Below are 18,970 nucleotides of genomic sequence, written 5' to 3' on the forward strand. Positions count from 1 at the left end.
TGTAAGAACTTGTTCGTTATGCTTCAGAAGATTGGAGACTGTTGAGAATTAGGCTTGGGGTGGATTAATGATTGTGCATTGAGTCCCCTATACAGAATTTTATTGTTGTTAACAACCATATGATCAATAAATATGAGAGATGCCCTCTCAAAAAAAAATGCTGTAATTGCTCTGTGAGTAGGCAATCTAGGAATCAGAGTCTTCAGGGGGAACCCAAAGGAAGCCAACTGTTGAGTGATTTCAGGGGTGATCTGCAATGGGGTCAGCTGGGACACTGTCTGGTCAGAAGGGATGCAACCACAGGGCCAGGCCCTACCCCGGCTTACTGTACTGTGGGGCATGTATGTGTGTAGGTGACCTGCTGACGGGAATCACTTGGGGTCCGGGAGGTTCCAGCACATGGGCTGGAATCAGGGAAGGCACTCCAGGGCTCAGAGCAGGGGTAATGAACCAAGCAGTACAAAATTACTTCGGTATGTTCAGATGTTTTTGACTGAGATTTTGGTCTGCTAGCTGTTTTCGATTACTCAATAGATTTAGCTTAGTTTTTGGCTTACTGTTTTTTTGAGGAGAAGGAAATTGGGGTTGATCTAATTTCAGGTAATATAGGGATCAAAGAGGTTCATTACTTTTAATTAACTTTTGAGCAGACATACATTCATCAGACTTTGTAATTCTAGATTTTGGTTTAACTGGTAAGAAATCTTTACATGAGAGGAGTAGCTTGAAGATGAAGGAAATAAGAAAGGTGGGGGAAAGAATAAATTTTTTTTTAATAGCTTGCCTTGTCTATTCATTTTGGAGATGGAAGGGAATTTCATATCTATGTTACAACTTGGAGATTATAAGATGCCCTTTGTAGAGGGAATTTCATATCAAAGAATAACTTGGAGATGATAAGTTGACATTTGTACAGCTATTTTTTTCCCAAAGAAATTAGACCTCAAAGAGTCAGGATCTCTGAATAAGTTGTGTCCTCTGACTAACTACATTAACTCGTTTGGACAAGTATAACTAGAGCCAAAATTTCCTTGTGTCCTTAAACAGAAAAGATCCATTATAAAACTGTACATTTATTTCAGAATATAATATAACATTAACACATTTTGGCTCACTAGCGAAGATTCATTATATATTTATAGGAATTTAGAACAAGGACTTCCTTCCTTCCCTCCTTCTTTCCTTCCCTTCCTCCCTTTTTATGTGTTCATTTATTGATTTGACATCTGTTGAGCATCATTTATGTACTAGGCACTAATCATGATTACATATAGATTTCACAGGATAATTAATCGATCTTATTTTTTCAACATGAGTTCATTGAATTAGATGTCTATCTTTTAAATTCCCTTGATATTGGCTCCTTTGTAATTGTTCATTTAGACAATTACTAAAGAGATTCCTAGTCAAAACTGATCTCTCCCTCTTATGTGCTCCCATAGCTCTCTACTGCTATTCATCTTGTTTACATGGCTGTCACTCCCACTGAAGTGGGCACATCTCTTTGCAGCCTGTCTCCATAGCACCATTGTAAGAGTTTTGCAAAGAAAGAGCCCTCAATAGAGTTTTGCTGTAAAGGATTTTTTATTTTACCTTTCAGAATAATGAAAATATAATTTTACATCTCTTGCAGATGGTATAGCATAACACTTATGGGAGTCAGGTTGATCAGGAGAAGCCAGAAAGGCAAAGGAGCAGAATCAGATTTGCAAATTAATGTCAAGAATACCAAACATCAATTTCACCAAAGTGAGGAATACCAGAAATTCAGCATCGCCAGAGCAGGGTAGCACTGGAGGGATGTATCATAGATAGGGAAGACTATGTCTGCAGTGGCCTCGCTCTGTGACCTTGACGTCTGCTGTTGCTGGGTTCCTGGTCAATCTACCAAATCTACCAAACCACATTTTCAAAGTTTAACATACTGGAAAATGGTCTCAGTATTAGTAGTATGTCTGGTATTATGCAAATCTCACCAACATCTAACATGGGCATTATGTTTTGAGAAATAGTACTATAATGAATCTTTTCATTGTTCACATTATGTGGAAGGAATATCTGACTAAAATGAGCTTGGCCGAAGTAGCTACTCATTTTATAACACAGATTTTTTTCTTAAAAAGTTTATGTAAGTTGAATTTTCTGTAAATTAAATTAATTTTGGGGTATCGATACCTTTAAAGAGGTATATAAAAATTCTTAAATATAGAAATGCCTTTCTACTTCATATGAGTGTTTGTGCATCATACTTAATCAGGGTGGATGTTTTAGAGAGAAAATGGTACAAATACACACGAAAGTGGATTTATTGAGAAGGTAATAAAGGTTAAACTTCAGGGCCAATCAGTTGGTTAGGTCACTTCTACTCACTCCTTGAGAATGACCTCCACCCCTCTTTCTACCCTGCCAGTTGGTTTGAATGTCAAGACTGATGACACCACATTCCCCAGGGGGATACAAAAACATTTATTACTCACATAGTGAGGCTTTCTGGGGATATCCGCATGGAAGCAAGTGGGTCCAGATGGCTTAAGGGAATCAAAGAGAGTGATCTGAGCCTTTATGGAGGCTAGCGGTGGGTCTGGGGAAGAGTTCACAGTGGGCTTGGAGTTTGCAAGGTCACACTGCCCTCAGGCACCAAAAGGTGTGACATGTACTTTGGGCTTCTTATCTTAGTTGTAGATATAGTGTAGTTAGGGGAGAGAATGAGAATTTAAAAGCTGTCCATGGTCATGGAAGCAACCTAAGTGTCTATCAGTAGATGAATGGATAAAGAAGAAGTGGTACATATACAGAATGGAATACTATTCATCCATGAAAAAGAAACAAATCCTACCATTTGCAATAACATGGATGGAGCTGGAGGATATTATGCTCAGTGAAATAAGCCAGGTGGATAAAGACAAGTGCCAAATGATTTCCCTTATTTGTGGAGTATAACAATGAATCAAAACTGAAAGAACAAAAGAGCAACAGACTCACAGACTCTGAGGAGGGACTAGTGGTTACTAAAGAGGAGGGGTGGGGGATGGAGGGTGGGGAGGGAGGGATAAGGGGATTGAGGGGTATTATAATTGGCACACTTGGTGTGGTGGGGATCATGGGGAAGACAGTGTAGCACAGAGAAGGCAAATAGTGACTCTGTGGCATCTTGCTACACTGATGGGCAGTGACTGCAATGGGGTGTTGGGGGGGACTCGATAATATGGGTGAATGTATTAACCACATTGTTTTTCCATGTGAAACCTTCATAAGAGTGTATATCAATAATACCTTAATAAAAAAAGTGAAAAAGTGGTAAAAAAAAAAGTTGTCAATGATCAAACAAGAAAGATGGAGTCAGCTACTTCATTATAAGAGGATACTGAGCAATGTGGGCATATGGTCATATATTTTTACAATATTTGCAGAAATATTTAACCATGATTGGTTAAGATCACTGTCTTTTTCCTCTTCATTCTGTCTCACTTCCATTTGTGTCTGGTGATATTGGAAGGGAATGTTGCAGACATTTTGGAGAACAAGTTATGAGGAAGTTGAGATGGGAATACATTTAGATTGGAAATAATATGATATATTTATGTGGATCACAGTCACTTTTAGGTATACTATGTTATTACTAGCCTTCCTGATGTAAGAGAGACTTCTAGAAATAATCCTATTACCCATCGTATCAACTTACATGGCATGGTGATGTGAATGTGCTGAGCCAAAGGTCTTATCAGAGTAAGAACATTTCTTAGGATAGCTAGCCCCAAAAGAAAAGTGGGTAGAGGAAGAGAAGCACAGTTTAAAATATGCAGAGCCAGAAGCAAGTCTGTACAAAATATTTCACTCATCAGATATATAAAATTGTGAACAGATGATTTAGTTCTCATTGATGCCCAGTCAAAATGCTTGCCTTGATTATGCTGCATATACAATTATAAACTCTCATCTTTCATCTAGGTATCTATCAATTATCTATCATCTGTCTATCTATATCATCAAATATAATATCAGATTTTCTGTTTTTATAGTAATGAACCAAGCTATTGAAACAGTAAGTGTTTCATGGTGTTATGCTGCATGTTTTATGCATATTTAAGAAATATTAACATTGTCAAAGATGTTAGAAAATTCATAATAAATCACTGCAATTAAAGATATCACCAATAAACTGCCAACATTTAAAAAGTAAACATTTAAAAAGTTTAAGTAACTTCTACAAGAAAACTTGAAATACTCTGAAGTGTTATAGCTCATATATGAAAGAAACTTGGTATAAGTTTCCCAGTATTGGATAATGATTTAAAAAACTAAAAAATTTACATGCTATTATAATAATAATGAGTTTTAGAGTTTAAATGAGATTTCTAAACTATAAATAATAAAAAGATGTTTGAATCAGCCTGCTAAAGGAGAGCTGAATTATTTTTGCTTTTTGTAGAAAATGATAGTAAAATTTGAAGAGGTGATCAATGAATAAACAAAAAACACAGGACAAGAACTATAGACATCTCTTAGGTGGTTAATTATTAAAAATGTTATTTTGGGGATTTTGTTGGCCTTAAAATTTTGTAATTTGAGATTTCTTATTTTTTTCTAAAAACAATCTTGTACATAATTTAAAATTTAAAATTTTGTATTATTTTCCTTAAGAAAAGCACTCAAATTGTATAAGATTCAGACCCACAAAACCTAGATCTACCTTTTAGTGACAGCATAAGATTCTGGGGTCAGTTATCATTTATTTCTCTCTCTTCAGGGATAGATTGCCACATAATGCAACCAAGAACAAAAGATTTATAAGTGTGACTACTGCTCTTACTTTTGCTAAAAAGCAAAAACATGTAAACAAAGATAAACTGGCCTTGTTTATCTAATGGCTATTTGTGGGGGGAAGAGAGAGAGAGAGTGTGTATGTGTGTGGGTGGATGTGTTTGAGTAAGTATGAGTAGATGTGGGACAGTTGGCTTTATTAGTTGCTCTGTCTGGGATTAATGGTATAGAAAGAGGGCATGTCATAGTTTTAATGCCCATAAGTTTATAGCCTATCAAAAGTGTAGATGGAAAATGTGACTGCCTGGGTTCAAATCCTGGCTCTGATACTTTTAGGCTGCATTATGGGGGCTAATAATCATTTTGAGGATTAAATGAGTCAATATTTGTAAAAGTGTGTGGTGTTTGGCAGTACCATACAAGTGTTAAATAAAACAACTTGTGTCAGGGGCGGCATGCATAGGTCTGTCCCACTGGCCAGCATCCCTGTCCAGGGGCACCAACTGGTCTGCGTCAGGTGAGGCTTTCAGGTGTCCCAGGCTAAGTGCTGACAGAGCTTTTTTTGTTCTTTCCATTTTTATCAAGGTAAAATACTTAATAGTTATAATAATAACATAAGGAGGAAAAAGTTTCACTTCCCACCTATGTTCTCAAGGCAACTGCCTCCAATTCTTTTAGCTGTTTCTCCTAGTATTTACTTCCATATTTCAAAATCATAAGCTTAACAGTTATTTTAAAAATTGGTGATCTTTTTAATGAGGTATATAATATTCTTCCAGTAAAGTGTGTACATGTTAATCTTTAAATGTGTTACTTCTCAAATGTTTCCATATCTGTTACATGTGTGTACCCCTGTGTGCCTGTGTGCCAGAGACAGATCAAAACAGAAAAGATCTGCAGCTTTCCTTTCCAAAGGCTCCCTTTGCTCCCTCCAAGCCAGAACTCTCCCAGCATAGCTCACCTGGCACCTTAGACCAGGGTCTCAGCATCGGCACGACTACTGGTGCTGGTGGGGGTGATCCTGTGCACTGGGGGATATTTAGCACAATCCCTGTCTTTATCCATTTGCATAGGCAGAAAAATGCCCTCTCACCCTGAGAACAAAGACGTCCCACCCTAATCCCTGAAACCTGTGAATATTTGCATTACCATAAGGGGAAATTGACATATCAGATGAAATTAAGATTGGCTAGCTAACCAGCAGACTTTAAATACAAGCAGATTATTCTTATTATCCAGGCAGGCCCCAAGCAATTACAAGTGTTCTTTGGTTTGGAAATGAGAAGCAGAGAGGAATGTGACAGTGGAGGAAGAGACCATGAGCCATGGAGTTCAGGCAGCCTCTAGAAGCTGGAAAGGTGAGGAGAAGGATGCTTCCCTAGAGCCTCAGAAAGAACACAGACCTCCTGTCAACTTGCTTTTAGTCCATGGAGATCTATTTTGGACTTCTGAGGAGATGGAGTTTTCTGGGTAATTCATGTTTTATTCTTTGGAAGCTGATATTAAAAATTACTTAAGTAATTTATTCCCTGTTCTGGGCCAATAGCAGCTTAGGAAATTTTCCCTGGAGGAGGTCATTTACTTCCTATTTGATTGCACAGCTCCAAGCCATTTCTCTTATTAAAAAATATTTGCAATAATTTAATGTTTGTCTTCCCAGCCAAATATTGAGCTCTGTGAGGACAGCAACCCTCTTCATTGCTGAAACCTAAGTGCAGTCCTGGTGTGGTAGACATCTGATGCGGTGAATTACGTATAATTGTCAAGCATCAGGTGAAGCATTTTTCACTTTTTACCTACACCACTGTGTCATGGTGACTGCTGATGATCACACTCAGTGTGTCTGGCCATGGCCACATGACCAACGCAGTTGTAGTTGTTTCATTTGACAGAGCTTCCCTGTCCCAGGATCTAAGCTGTCTCACCTTCTCCCACACCCAGCCTCGTATGTAAGATGCATGACATGTATGCACACACTACACCAGGGGATGCCATTAAGTGCTTAGGAACTCTGACAAAATTGATAAGGCATTCTTAGTCTATGACTCTATGACATGGCCTTTTCCTCAAGAGCTGTGGGCTTGGACATTTGGCAGTTATCTACCAGGTATCTATTCTCCCCTGTGCTTAAATGGAAATTTGGAAACTAATAATGTCCTTTTCTTTTAAATGGAGATCAATATGTATGCAACAATTTAAGACTCTCTAGAGGCTTATAATCTAGTCAGTTTCAGAAGGCACAGATAATCAGGATTCTAGAAGACTGTATTCTTTGGGGGGAATTGCCATCTCTGTGATGATCCTTATTTCAGCTGCCAATCTAGGCTGGCCGCCTGGAGGGACAAATTTGATAAGGAAGGATATTTGCCCATTTCTTACCTCTCCCTGGTTGATTCAGTTCAATATTCAAGGGAAATCCTAGGATCTATGGAAATTTTCTTCTAATAGAACAAAGATGCCAAATGGCATTGTGGAAGTGTCTGGTTTATTAGATAGAGGAACAATGGTCTGAGGGGAAGTTCTGCAGACCTGCTGGGTATAGCGCAGCTGATGGGCATTATCTTCCCTGGAGTTGTACAGTTTACAGCCTGTACAACATAGGGGTAGCTCAGGAAGTATGAGTGACAGGGAATAGGTTGTATGGAGGGCTCTGAGTCTTGGGTGGAAGTTTTCCCTAACAGGGATAAAGGAAACACCAGATTGGGAGAAAAGTTTGTAATAGGGGAAGATAGGTACACTGAATGTGAAATAAAGCTAATAGCAGACTTGAAAAACCCCTGAGCCCCTCTGTTCTACTGGAGTATCAGCACCATGTGACCCAGCAAATCCATTTTACCAAGGGCTCATGGCGGAATGCAGAGGAACTGGCCAGCCTGGCCTGGCAACTGAAGTAGGGCTCGTTGCAGAGATGGCAGGTTGCCATTTTTGTGGGGAGACGAGATGACGGCTGCCAAAACTGGAAGGGAGAAAGTACTCCTTGATGACAGGAAACACGTTTTGACTATGGTTGGTTGCACACAGGTCATACATATAACAAATAAATTCCTGTTAGTACTTATTTTCCAATGAAGATTGAATTGAGGATTAAACTGGAGTTGGTGTGAATCTGTCTGGTTGCTGCTAGAGGGAACAGGAGAGGCTACAGACTCTGGCCCCATGCTGGGAAGTGGGTGGTCCTGGATTTATTTGTCAGGCTTAAGCAGTGTAGTGATTTTAGAATCCTGATTATGGTGATGAAATGGACAAGACTGGGGAAATCTAGTATGTAGTGCCCTAAAGTAGGAGTTCAGAGCTGTTCTTCAAAGGCCAAATCCACATAGATACAAATACATATACTCTTAGACTTTTCATACATTCCACAAAGCATGAGTATAATCTTTTGTTTGAAAGAATCAAAGAACAACAGAAACAAATATAAATCTTGAAATAATGGCAACATAGCTGGTATTATTAGGTTGACTGGGCACAGAAAGTAAGTCTGTCACCATATTTGCTGGTTGTGCCTCTGAAAAGTAATTTTCTGCTATAATCAAATTTCACTTGAATTCTATTTTAACAAAATAAATAAAATTCTGCATCAAGTCTATTTGGATATTTAGATTTGCTAGAATGGATAGAATGGACTTTTCACTCCAAAAATAAACCAGTCAATGAGGCCATTATTATAAAAAATGATAAGAGTAATTTGAGAAATATTTTGAGGGGAGGAACAATTATCAATTTATTAAGATATAATTTCACATTTAAAGATTCCAAAGTATATTTATTTTGTATTTATATTGATATATTTATGCATGTATAATTTCTATTAAATTTACTATTGTATATATTTTTCTTTTAATTGATATTATTTACTTTTATTTTATTACCTAGTTATCCCTATACATATTCCTTTTTAGGGAAAAGGCAATAAAAATTGCATATGATTTTTATAATTTATTTTGCTGCCAGTTGTTTCCCTTCCAATGCAGGAGTCAGAAACTCTCACATTTTTTCTTGCCTACTTATTTGGCCTCAAGATTTGGAGCCAGGCCACTGTGTGCTGATAGTTCTTCTCATTACATTTCACCCCTTTTTGCTTAACTCTCTACCCTAGGAGGATGACCATACAAACTCTATCACATAGACTCTCTGCCCATGAGATTTTGGTCATATTCCACTCATGAAAACAATAGGAGGAGAATGGCAGGAGTTCTGTCCTGCTCTCTTCCTGCTGTGGGCTACATAGCCTGGCAGTAGTAACCTTACTTAACAGCAATGGAGCCCATTGGGTGGCCTTTTCTCCACTGTCCCGAATCTCCATCAGGCGCTGGTATCATTTGATCCCTTTACCCCATCAAACCTAAGCACACTACCAGCTTCACTGTGATTAGATCTTGAATGCCTCAACATCCCTTGTTGGTTCATTTAATCCTGCCCCCACCCTTTAAATAATCCTTTATTAAAGGCCTTTTTTTTTTTCATAAAGGGTTTCTGTTTCCTTCTGGGAAACTGAATTAACAGATGTTGGTAGGTAATAGGATAGAGTGGTAGTCACTGTGATAGCAATAGGTACATATTATTGCTCAAATGCTTTATTTTATTTGTTTTGTGTGCTTGTTAGATCAGGATTGCTTCCACTGGAATAATTGAAATTCATTTCTAAGAGGTCAGAGAAGTTTGGATATAATTTCTCACATCTTCAACCAAAAATAGAAAGGAATTTCTCCCAAAGACTCTTCAAAACTGCACTGCTCAACATAGTTGGATTGAAAGTTGTAACTTGGATAGTGGTGCTGGGCAATATGGTGAAGGAAGGGTTGGTTATAATTTGAGTAGCACCTGTGGTAGGTGCCGTGGTGGTGGTTTCTGCTGATGTTGTGGACGTGGGCTCTGTGGCTGAAGAGGTCGGTGCTGTTGAGGCAGTAGCTCCTGTCATAGTGATGGTGGGCTCTGTGGAAGTGATAGTTGTTGTGGTGGTTGTGAGTTCAGTGCAAGTGTCAGTGGTTGTGGTGGTGGGTTCTTCAGAAGTGGTGGTGGGCTCTGTGGAAGTGGTAATGGTTTGTGTTGTGGTGGCAGATTCTGTGGGAATGGTGGTTGTCGGTGTAGTGGTGGGTTCTTCAGAAGTGGTGGTGGGCTCTGTGAAAGTGGTTATGGTTGTTGGTGTGGTGGTGGGTTCTGTAGGAATGGTGGTTGTTGGTGTGGTGATGGGTTCTATGGAAATGGTAATGGTTGGTGTTGTGGTGGTGGGTTTTGTGGAAGTGGTGGTTGTTGGTGTTGTGGTGGTGGGTTCTTCAGAAGTGGTGGTGGGCTCTGTGGAAGTGGTAACAGTTGGTGTTGTGTTGGTAGGTTCTGTGGGAACAGTGGTGATTGGTGTTGTGGTGGGTTCTTCAGAAGTGGTGGGCTCTGTGGAAGTGGTAATGGTTGGTGTTGTGGTGGTAGGTTTTGTGGGAATGGTGGTTCTTGGTGTTGTGGTGGTGGGTTCTTCAGAAGTGGTAATGGTTGGTGTTATGGTGGTAGGTGCTGTGGAAATGGTGTTGGTTGGTGTTGTGGTGGTAGGTCCTTCAGAAGTGGTGGTGGCCTCTGTAGAAGTGGTAATGGTTGGTGTTGTGGTGGTAGGTTCTGTGGGAATGGTGGTTGTTGTTGGTGTGGTGGTAGGTTCTACAGAAATGGTGGTGGGCTCTGTGAAAGTGGTAGCAGTTGGTGTTGTGGAAGTAGGTTCTGCGGGAAAGGTGGTGGTTGGTGTGGTGGTGGGTTCTTCAGAAGTGGTGGTGGGCGCTGTGGAAGTGGTAATAGTTGGTGGTGTGGTGGTAGATTCTGTGGGAACAGTGGTGGTTGGTGTTGTGGTGGGTTCTTCAGAAGTAGTGGGTTCTGTAGAAGTGGTAATGGTTGGTGTTTTGGTGGTAGGTTCTTCAGAAGTGGTGGGCTCTGTGGAAGTGGTAATGGTTGGTGTTATGGTGGTGGGTTCTTTAGAGGTAGTGGGCTCTGTGGAAGTGGTAACAGTTGGTGTTTTGGTGGTAGGTTCTTCAGAAGTAGTGGGCTGTGTGGAAGTGGTAACAGTTGGTGTTTTGGTGGTAGGTTCTTCAGAAGTGGTGGGCTCTGTGGAAGTGGTAACGATTGGTGTCTTGGTGGTAGGTTCTTCAGAAGTGGTGGGCTCTGTAGAAGTGGTAATGGTTGATGTTTTGGTGGTAGGTTCTTCAGAAGTGGTGGGCTTTGCGGAAGTGGTAATAGTTGGTGTTTTGGTGGTAGGTTCTTCAGAAGTACTGGGCTCTGTGGAAGTGGTAACAGTTGGTGTTTTGGTGGTAGGTTCTTCAGAAGTAGTGGTCTCTGTGGAAGTGGTAACAGTTGGTGTTATGGTGGTAGGTTCTTCAGAAGTGGCGGGCTCTGCGGAAGTGGTAATAGTTGGTGTTTTGGTGGTAGGTTCTTCAGAAGTAGTGGGCTCTGTGGAAGTGGTAACAGTTGGTGTTATGGTGGTAGGTTCTTCAGAAGTGGTGGGCTCTGCGGAAGTGGTAATAGTTGGTGTTTTGGTGGTAGGTTCTTCAGAAGTAGTGGGCTCTGTGGAAGTGGTAACGGTTGGTGTCTTGGTGGTAGGTTCTTCAGAAGTGGTGGGCTCTGTGGAAGTGGTAATGGTTGGTGTCTTGGTGGTAGGTTCTTCAGAAGTGGTGGGCTCTGTGGAAGTGGTAACGGTTGGTGTCTTGGTGGTAGGTTCTTCAGAAGTAGTGGGCTCTGTGGAAGTGGTAATGGTTGGTGTTGTGGTGGTGGGCTTTGTGGAAATGGTAATGGTTGCTGTTGTGGTGGTGGGTTCTTCAGAAGTGGTGGGCTCTGTGGAAGTGGTGATGGTTGGTATTGTGGTGGTGGGCTCTGTGGAAATGGTAGTGGTTGGTGTTGTGGTGCTAGGTTCTTCAGAAATGGTGGGCTCTGTGGCAGTGGTAATGATTGATGTGGGTGTGGGTTCTTCAGAAGTGGTGGGTTCTGTGGAAATGGTAATGGTTGGTGTTCTGGTGGTGGGTTTTGTGGAAGTGGTGGTTTCTCTTTTGGTGGTGGTGGCTTCTGTAGTGGTTTTGGTTGTAGCTGTGGTGATTGTTTTAATTGTGGGATTAGGTTTAGTGAGGAAAGGATAAAAAGGATATTTAGAAATAAAGGGAAGTAGGGGTATTGGCAACCTAATAGGCCCTGGAAGGAAAGGTCTTGGTTTTAAAGGTAGAATTGGGTAACCTGAAGAGGGTCGAGGTTTTCTAATAGGTCCCAGTGGAAGGCGTTGGGATGGAAGGTGCACTGGGTCAAAGGGGAAAGAAGAAGGACGGCGCCTTGGTGGACCCCGAGGACGAGAGAGTCGGGCGCGCCTTGGCGGACCCCGAGGAGGAGGTGGTGGAATAAGTCCTGGGCCATAGGGAGGGGAAAGGCGTGGTAGAACTTGTCCTGGTTCATAAGGCAGAAGACGTGGGGAAAGCTGGCTGAGTAGATGTGGTCGCCTAGGAGCTCTTTGACCATCACTGTGCTGTAGAGATAAAAACCAAAGAAAAACAAAACTAAGGTTTCTAAATTTAATTATTTGAAGTTCAAACATTAGTGCATGTACTTTTTATTCATACAGTCATATATTTCAATGAGAAAATAAGTTAGAAAAAAGAAGGAATAGAGAATGTCCCTTCCCTTCTAGAAGTCTGAGCACTCAATGAAAACCAGGCTAGTATTAAATACAAACAAAATAGGAGACAACTTCACTCTCTAACCTGCAGGTTTAGAGGAATTCAAATCATCTTGATTGCCACATAACAGAGACTGCCTTTGGAAGTGATTTCACATGGATGCAAATGCTCCAGTGGAACTACTTGGGAAAATTCTTTCCTATTTCCCATTCTAAGAAGTCAGTGGTGTTCCAGTTTCCGAACTATTATGTAACTACTGAGAAACTATTATATACAGCACACCTTTTTAGAGGCTCAGGGAAACAGATTTAAGACATGAACTCTTCCTTACATGAGTCTGAAATCTAGTAGGAATTATAACCCCCTAAACTATACTACAAGGCTATACAATAAAAAAAATCTGTGGGAAGTAGTACCATGTGTTGGTCAGGCGGAAACAAGAGCGATAGATTGTTAGAGCCAATCCTTCCGCTGTGGTATGCTCCACTGAAGTGCTTATGCCCTCTTTGTCTGTTTTCCCATTTCTAAAATAGTTCTAGAAATAGTTCCTACTTTATGTAGTGGTTGCTAGGATAATATATAATCTGTATAAAGTACTTAGGCATAGTAAAGTACAGTAAGGACTCTATATTTGAGCTATTTTGTTCTCTGTGATTATAAGGCATGGTGGCTTATCAATCTGGTAGAAGTTCTGGTATTAATAAATAGTGCAATAAATTCTAGATGCAATAGTTTGGAGGGAAAGATTTTGGCAAAAAAGAGGATTAAGGGTTGCCTTGTAGAGAATTTAGCATTTGAAATGAGGCTTAAATAATAGAACAGAAATGGGAGGGAGGACTTCAAATTTAAAGAATGTTATAAGCAAAGGAACAGGGTCAGGAAAATTTAAACCCTATTTTAGGCCATTTTGTCTGGACCAAAAGTTTCAGCATGGTGCATTACTGTGATCACTCTACTGGTGCCTTCATCTCCTGGCCTCTGTGTCTTTCTGCCGTACTGTCTGAGGAAATGTCAAACTTTTGGATCCACTCTGTACAAAATACCTTCTCTATTTCTAGTTGCAGGCTAGTGAACATTCCCCTTTCCCAGGGCATTTCCTCTCTTATTTATTGCCTTTCACTTTTCATTTCAACCTCTTTTTAATCCCTGCTTCTAGTCTCTCAGTCTACAATACTGACTTGCAGCTCAGATGTTAAAGTATCCCATTCTCAACCTGCTGGGCCTCTGTAGGTATCATCACTAGCTCATCCTTTTCCATTCCTAGTCAGATTTGGGGAAGGTTAGGCTAGATTTTCTGTTTCTACTTTCTAATTTCCTATTTGCTATTTATCCTGTTCCTATCCCTAATATACAACTGCATCTCTCTTTTTTTTCTTTTGGTATCATTAATGTACAATTACTTGAACAACATTATGGTTACTAGACTCCCGCCCCCCCACATACCCCATTACAGTCACTGTCCATCAGCATAGTAAGACATCTGCATCTCTTTTAAAAATCTCAGCGATGACTCAAAAAATCTAGGTCATTTCAGAAGGCGCAATAGCTATGTTTTTGTCACATGACCTGTTTTTCTTTATCTACATTTATTCAAATTACTTGTGGATTATTGACCCAAGAGCTTCCAAATCACTTTCTGTCCAGGATCTTTTGACGTATGGCCAAATGAAGATAAATAAACCAGGTTTATAAAATTCTCTCTTTCCTTGTAACTTGAACTAGGAGATGCTCGAGTCATGATCACTGTAATGTAATTTAATGTAGATAAAGTTGTCAAGAGGAAAAGGAGTTAATTAGTTTTTAATCATTTTGAGATTTGAGGCAAAACTTGGGGAGTTGGGCAGAGACGGGTAGGAGACGAAGCCAGATGGTTAAAAGTTGGGGAGAAGACCATGAGGGTCTTGTAGGTAGGGATATGAACTTTGTACTTTATTCTATCACAGAAAACCATTGGAAAGTTTTGAAAAGAGGAGTGACATGGTCATATTTACTTTATAGAAAGATCTTTCTATTTGTGTGGTGAACAGACTGCCAGGAGCCAGAATGAAGACAGGGAGATTGGTTATTGCTGCAGAAGAGGCAAGAAATAATGGTGGCTTGACCTTGGATGGTAGCAGGAGGATGGTCAGAAATGCTCAGATTCATGGTTTGAATGGTGAGAAATGGTCAGGTTATGATTTGAGGGAGAGCTGGCAAAATTTGTTAAAGCAGTGGGTCTGAGAAGTGATAGAGTCAAGAAGGGCTAGAAGTTTTTTTGGCTGAAACAGCTGGGTTTGTGGCTATAGAGTAGAATAGAAAGGGTATGAGGAAACTGTCCCGTGATGTTAGGGGTCCGGAAGAAAAAATGTGTCTAGAAAACAACAAGGAGTTGCCAGTGAAGTAGGAGAAAAACCAGGAGAAGAAAATGGGGTTGAAGAAAAAGAGTAACTCATTTTAAGTAGGGTATAGATCATGTCAGTTGGCAAGTACTGAAAATTGACTATTGTGTACATCCTTTAGGAGTACTATTTGAGCAGAGCAGTTTAATTCAAGTGATGTGGGCAAAGTCTGCTTGGAGTAGGTTTAAGAGAGAAAAGAAGAAATGAAGATGTGTAATAGGAGGAAAGGCAAATTATATGGGCATAGATCAAGGCAAGTTAAAATCTGGCTTCCCCAAGAATGTACTCTGAGCCCACTCCCTCTCCTCCAATCCCTACTCCAACACTACCAAATAGGGCAACTGTTGTTTCTCTGAGGTTCATTTTATTCCATTGATGTTTATGGCTATGGAGGTTATTACTTGCTATATTGTATTATGTATTTTTTGATATTCTATAGAACATAGCCAAATTCATTCCAAAAGGTCGAAATAACATGTGTTTCTTGAGTGAATGACCTTCCTTTTTCTGTTTTTATTTTTTCTTAAGTGAAAAATCTAAAAGTACATCTTTGTTTTCTTAAGTGAAAAAATAAAGAGTAAGGCAAATTTTACTCTCCAGCCAATTTACAGGACATTTTAGCTGCAACAAATGTGTTTTCAGACCTCAGAAAGGTCTTCTAATTTTAAAGTCTTTACAAATATTTTCAATAAAAACTATTGTACAATTAATGATTGTGCATTGATGCCTTATGTTGTCCTTTTAGAAAATTTATCTTGCAGCTCCAACTTTATAATTTCCCATTTCCTGTAAGCTTAAAACATTTGGTAATCTTAAATTACATTTTTTCTGACAGCTTGATTGTAGTTCTTTGGGAAAGAAAAAAAAGGATGAGATATTCCTAGATAAGAGACAGCTCTCCCAGATTCTACTTGCCCTCTGTCCCTTCATGCCCACAACTACTGACCAGATGGTTAGTCATATGGAAAAGAGAAAGAAAAAGTAAAATAGAAACAAGTCTATAATGATTGACATCTTGACACTATATTGTTCTATAAAGTAGAATGACATCATTGGTAACAAAACTCTGTTGAAATTTTAATTAAAAAGACATGCACCAAGAATATTTAGGATTGGGGGAACTTACCACAAAACGTGCAAAAAGAGCCAACAGGCTGAAGATGAAAGTTAATTTTTTCATTCTTTAATGTTGCCCTAAAAGCAGGCCAATGATTGTCCATGGTTAGTCAAATTAATCAACATCATTTTTCTTAATTTAAAGTAAATTTAGAAAGGATTCTAGCACATGTTTTATAATATGATAAAAAATAGCAGTATAGCCTTTTAAAGAAATGCTTGGCATTGTGGAGAAGGAAGCAGCATATGTGCACAGCAATATTGTTATATTTATGATATTTTATAACAAAATGGTGGGACTTTTATTTTATGGAAGGCAATTCCGAGATAATTGTTCAAACACATTTTGTAAATAAAAACATTTTGCTACCAGTGGTGACTACTTCAGAAAGACATAACTTATTTGGGGGTACTTTTGATGTGTTTGTTAAAATTAGACAAAACAAACAGACTTGTGTTAATTTGTGACCTGGATAATTTCAATGTGACTGAACTATTGTAGAAAATAACTTCTTAATAGAATTATTTAAAAAAATGTGATTCCTCTGATAGGTTTATCTGAAGGGAAAATAATTGGACAGTGTGTATCTTTCCTTTAACATCATTTTACTAAGGTATTATTGCCTTGACATGTTTTTTCCCAAGTGTTTCCCAAAAGCCAGTTATTGTGTGTCAGTGTCTGAATAGGAAAATGAGATTTTGTCTTTAATTTGACTGTAGTTTTTAGCAGTATCACAAGTGCACGGCTGTGTGTGTTCTGGGAAGGCAGAGGTCAAGCACCGTCATGGTGGTAGATCACCTTGGGGTCGGTGTGGTTTCTGCCATCTGCACAAGCCTTAAAATAACATAGGAAGAGAGGTCCATGGATCCTATAGCTGTATACTTAATAAGGCCACCCCCTTAAGTTGCTTTTCCTAAAATGCTCTTTTTAAAAGTCACTTTAAAAATAAATGAAAACCCAACTTAAAAATAACAAAAATGTGAATCTGTATGTGTCTTTAAGACTCTTGTACTTAAGATTGACTTTAGAGACCATTAAAACATATTAGCAGAAAGAATCAATCGGGTATAGGTTGTGCAACCAATCAACATGAATGTTCTTGAGACACTCAGAAATTTGAAAGACTTGGTGAGCTTTAGCACTACAATATATTAAAAGAAATACATCTGAGTATTTTAGGTAGCATGACTACTTCCATTTTTTTTTCAGCTTTCTTGAGGTTTAATTGACGAAGTTGTAAGATATTTAAAGTGTACAACATGATTTGATATATGTATACACGTGAAAGGGGTCTCCTTACTGAGTTAACAGGACCATCACTGTGCATATTTACCCCTCCATTTTTCCTCTGGTGAGAACATTTCAGTTCTATTTTCTTAGCAAATTACAATTATATGATACTGTGTTATCAACTATAGTCACTGTGTTATACATTAGGTTCTCAGTCCTTATTCATCTAATAACTGAAAATGTATACTCTTATATCAACCTCTCCCTATTTTCCCAACTCCTTAGCTCCTAGTAACCACTTTTCTACTCTCTATTTCTGTGAATTTGACCCTTTTAATTATTTTTTTAGATTCCAGATATGTGATACTGTGTAGTATTTGTCTTTCTCTTTCTAGCTTTTTTCACTTAGCGTAAACCCTGCAGGCTCATCCATGTTGTTGCAAATGACAATTTATATATAAATACATACATATATATATATACACACACATATCACGTATCTATTTCACACCATGAGAATCCTGTGTTTGAGAATATGAACAAAACTTAGAATTTTAAAGTCAAAATCCTTACATCTATATTCCTAAGTACCTACCTGAGCAGGAGATTCTTCTTTGGAACAACCAAACTGTTGCTTAATCTTACTTTTGCCAGATAATCAGTTTAGCCACAATTTGAAAGCTCAAGAAGAAAGAGAACTTCCACAGAAAAATCTCCCTTCTTAAATACCTCTGTCTGGATTTCTATTGGAGTTAAGAGAAACGTTGAAGGAAGGTAATCTGTGTTGTTTTTTTTTACTAAACAAAGAAGTGACAGTTGCAATTGCCGGTTTGGTAACTTCATCCCTAGAGCTACTATCCAATCACCATCTAGCAGAGGCCTTGGGGAAGCATGCAAAATGCTCTAACACAGTGGATTTCAACTTGATTGCACATTAAAACAACCTGGGGAGCCTTTAAAATATTCCCAATTCTCAGACCTTATCCCAGATCAATTTTTCAGAATCTGTGGGGCATGAAGTCAAGCAAAAGTATTCTAAAAACTCCCCTGCAATGACTTTGAAGTGAAACTTTGTTTGAGAGCTACTACCACAAGTAGTGTGGGTTCTGTTGTTTCCACTGGACACATGGGTCAGAAATGACATATATGTAGTAAGGGTAGGCTTATTTGGGAAGAAGGCTTCTGAAGAATGGGGAAAGGAAGCAGTTGAAATATATGCCTGGTCTCAATTTTGGAAGTAAGAGGAAAGATCTCATGCTAGGTGAGGGAGAATTAGGAAGCAGTCTTCAAGTTTCTTAACCTTAATTTCATATTTATTTCCTAGACTGGTAGTTTGATTTAAAGGTACTGTAAACATGGATCAGCTGCTTAAAATATCAAACCTGCAGAAAGTGTTTAATATATTTTTCTGTAGGAATAGCTGGACTACCTAAAGGGCAAGAAAATACTTGAAGATATATCAGGTTTTGTAAGCATGTGGTCTTATTACTATTATCTGAATGATATGAATGGGTACAATATACAGTAGCCTAGCAAAGATGGTAGGTTTGAGAAAACTCTTAATTTATGGTCAATGAAATACAGTAAATTAGACAATTTTTTGTTGTTAAGATGAATCCAGGTCCTGAAAGATTTACCTTGGATTTAACTAATAATAAATGATACATTTATTCACTTGAGAAAAAATTACATATGCTAGATGTTATACTTTATTCTCTAATAGCTATAATTTGTTGAATCCTTACCATATCCTAGACTGTGCTAATAACTTCATGTGGATTAGGTCATTTAATCCTCACAATAACCCCTTGCAATTTATGTTAATGCCAGATTACTGGTTGGAAATTAAATCATAG

The 18,970-nt window shown here is 38.8% G+C and overlaps 1 protein-coding gene across 1 annotated transcript; it reads right to left on the reverse strand.

Moving 5' to 3' along the window:
- Nucleotides 1-9,319: 9,319 nt before the first annotated feature.
- On the reverse strand, nucleotides 9,320-17,827 carry LOC140849612 (uncharacterized). The gene is made up of 3 exons (XM_073237494.1): nucleotides 17,710-17,827; nucleotides 15,894-15,961; nucleotides 9,320-12,238 (listed from the first exon to the last, which is right to left on the reverse strand). Exons 2-3 carry the CDS (start codon nucleotides 15,945-15,947, stop codon nucleotides 9,443-9,445), a joined length of 2,850 nt encoding a protein of 949 aa, XP_073093595.1. The 5' UTR covers nucleotides 15,948-15,961; nucleotides 17,710-17,827; the 3' UTR covers nucleotides 9,320-9,442.
- Between the last annotated feature and the right edge of the window lie 1,143 nt (nucleotides 17,828-18,970).

This window comes from Manis javanica, chromosome 5, assembly GCF_040802235.1.
Source record: "Manis javanica isolate MJ-LG chromosome 5, MJ_LKY, whole genome shotgun sequence".
In the NCBI taxonomy this organism is placed as follows: domain Eukaryota; kingdom Metazoa; phylum Chordata; class Mammalia; order Pholidota; family Manidae; genus Manis; species Manis javanica.

Bases quoted from the DNA above. Each gene is read 5' to 3' on its own strand.
- LOC140849612 (XM_073237494.1), bottom strand. From the start codon at position 15,947: ATGAAAAAATTAACTTTCATCTTCAGCCTGTTGGCTCTTTTTGCACGT. The intron at 12,239-15,893 runs GTAAGTTCCCCC...TTATCTCTACAG, and splicing joins CTCTTTTTGCACGTTTTGTG to CACAGTGATGGTCAAAGAGC.